Source organism: Phalangium opilio, unplaced genomic scaffold (assembly GCF_054372755.1).
Source record: "Phalangium opilio isolate 3A_F unplaced genomic scaffold, DU_Popi_V2 ptg000032l_1, whole genome shotgun sequence".
In the NCBI taxonomy this organism is placed as follows: domain Eukaryota; kingdom Metazoa; phylum Arthropoda; class Arachnida; order Opiliones; family Phalangiidae; genus Phalangium; species Phalangium opilio.
Genome location: NW_028324159.1, coordinates 8727150 through 8729300, shown reverse-complemented (window position 1 = coordinate 8729300; position 2151 = coordinate 8727150). Strand labels below are relative to the sequence as shown.

The 2151-nt window shown below is 36.8% G+C and overlaps 1 protein-coding gene across 1 annotated transcript; it reads left to right on the top strand.

The window, feature by feature from the left end:
* The first annotated feature begins 466 nt into the window (after positions 1 to 466).
* On the top strand, positions 467 to 1797 carry LOC149685906 (uncharacterized). The gene is made up of 2 exons (XM_089871143.1): positions 467 to 1021; positions 1101 to 1797. Exons 1-2 carry the CDS (start codon positions 915 to 917, stop codon positions 1777 to 1779), a joined length of 786 nt encoding a protein of 261 aa, XP_089727269.1. The 5' UTR covers positions 467 to 914; the 3' UTR covers positions 1780 to 1797.
* Positions 1798 to 2151: the final 354 nt, after the last annotated feature.

Sequence of the window (2151 nt, the reverse complement as noted above, 5' to 3'; positions counted from 1 at the left end):
TATGAACTCCTAGTAGCACTACTATTTATTAAGTTTCTGAAATTATCAGAGCTAAATATATTTAATTGCTCTCATTTCAACACAACTGCAACCGTATAGATTTATTCATTTAATAACATTTCTCATTTCTAATTATTTAAATTCAAAGGGCTGTATAAACTTCTGTAGGTGAAAACCATTGCTGGTTATTGGTCTTATAACATGCTTTCCTAATTTTCGACCTTTATAACACTATTTTGTTTAATTAAATGATATTAATTCTGGTTTATATTAAATATGTAACACACTTTAAGTCGCATAAGTAGTACATATTTGCCGGTCCCAGCACAGGTACAGTGGAAGGCAGGGGAGGATGGGAGGATTGGAGGATGGGAGGATGGGAGGATTGGAGGATGGCAAGATGGCGGGAGAGAAAACGTAAACCTTTTGATTGACTCGCCTCTCTCTCAGACCGGTAAGAGGGCGTTTATGATTGACTCACCCCTCTCATCCCCGCACCTGCAAGGGGTGTTTTTGATTGACAGGTCAATGAAGCGTGTTCGATTCTCGGATGTAGAAGTACATACATTGGAGTATGAAGATAGGGTGAATTATGATTTAAGAAATAAACAGTATTTTAATATGTTAATTAGATTAAAATTTGAACCATTAATTTCTCCCGTATTAATCAAATGGTTAAGGGGGTATGAAACTCCAGATGACGTTGGGGGAAAATAAAGAATCCCAGTAAAAACCCAGCTCTACCGATTATTCTAGATCATTCTAGAAAAATTAAAATTCGCCCCGTAAAACCCAGGTTAACGTTGTTTAAGGCCATGACGTAAAATGTACAGTCAAAGTTGTAGATTGTTCGAGAATAATCTTCCCGAAAAAACCCACAACGTAAACACCAATAATGTACAGTCAAAGCTAGGATGATGATCATATTAAATTGTATAAATAGCCAGGACCCTGAGTTAAACCACCATCACAATCTCACTCAAGCTCGACGAGGAAGGAAGGAACAGCCACCAAGTACAATGTAAGTATAGTTTTTGTGGACTTGTTATTTTTAAAGCTATAGTTTGGATATAAAACTTAGATTTTTTTCTATTTGACAGAATGTCTGCCGTAGTGCTATTTCCCCTATCAGATGAGAAAGTAATTGAGGTTACCCCGAAGTTAGACGTACGACTAGGGTTCAAAGACAGTTCTACGGGACTCATACTTCACCAGTCCGATTTCCACGAGCTATACGCTAGGAAGGATGAAATATTCAAGTTCTTCAAAACCGACGACGCCACGGAGACATCATGGTTCTTTACCGGTTCTGAAACGAAGCGTGTGGAGTTGCGAACATATCGAGACCGTAAGATTATAGACATCAGGGAACTATACCCCGGAACAGGTGCTATGTACGGAAAGTTCTTCCCAACAAAGAAGGGATTCGCCGTTGGACACTACCTTGCCAAGACGTTAATGGATACGAATAAAGACGTAGTCACAATTCTTAACGAGGCGAGTCGAGTACGTGTGTTATTAAAAAATTGTATTGTAGAACAATTGAAATCAAACATCCGTAAATGTTGTTACGGATGTAGTATTGATCACCCCTCTCAAACTCAACACGATTGTTTGAATGGGTGGGAAATGCGTGTTTCAATGAACTTTGACACCGCGATAAGTAATCTTGATTATGTTGAAATTTATAAGATATTTACTTTGAGCACTTTTCTAAGTGACGAATTTTGTAAGTCTATGATTGGTCAAATCGTATGTAATGCCAAAGAATATTTGTGAATAAAAAACAACTTGATTCTTAAAAAATGATTCATTCCTTAAAATAGACTTCAGTTTACAACACCCATTTAATGGTCTCATAGCCGGGGCGACACAATCGGGAAAATCATACTTTGTAGCTAACCTTATAAAGTATAAAGATATATGTATATCACCCCCTCCAGATAGGATAATATGGTGTTACACTGAATATCAACCGAAATTATTTAATTCGGTATTAGATCACACGCCTTCTGTAGAATTTCACGAAGGTATATTAAATGTGAATATATTAGACCCCAATATCAAGAATTTTGTTATACTTGATGATTTACTTTGTGAAATATCTAATAACAAGGATGTAACTAATTTGTTCATACGGGGATCGCACCA

Excerpts from the sequence above, each read along its gene's own strand:
- LOC149685906 (XM_089871143.1), top strand. The coding sequence starts at position 915 with ATGATGATCATATTAAATTGTATAAATAGCCAGGACCCTGAGTTAAAC. Across the intron at positions 1,022-1,100 it reads GAACAGCCACCAAGTACAAT|AATGTCTGCCGTAGTGCTAT; the intron begins GTAAGTATAGTT and ends TCTATTTGACAG.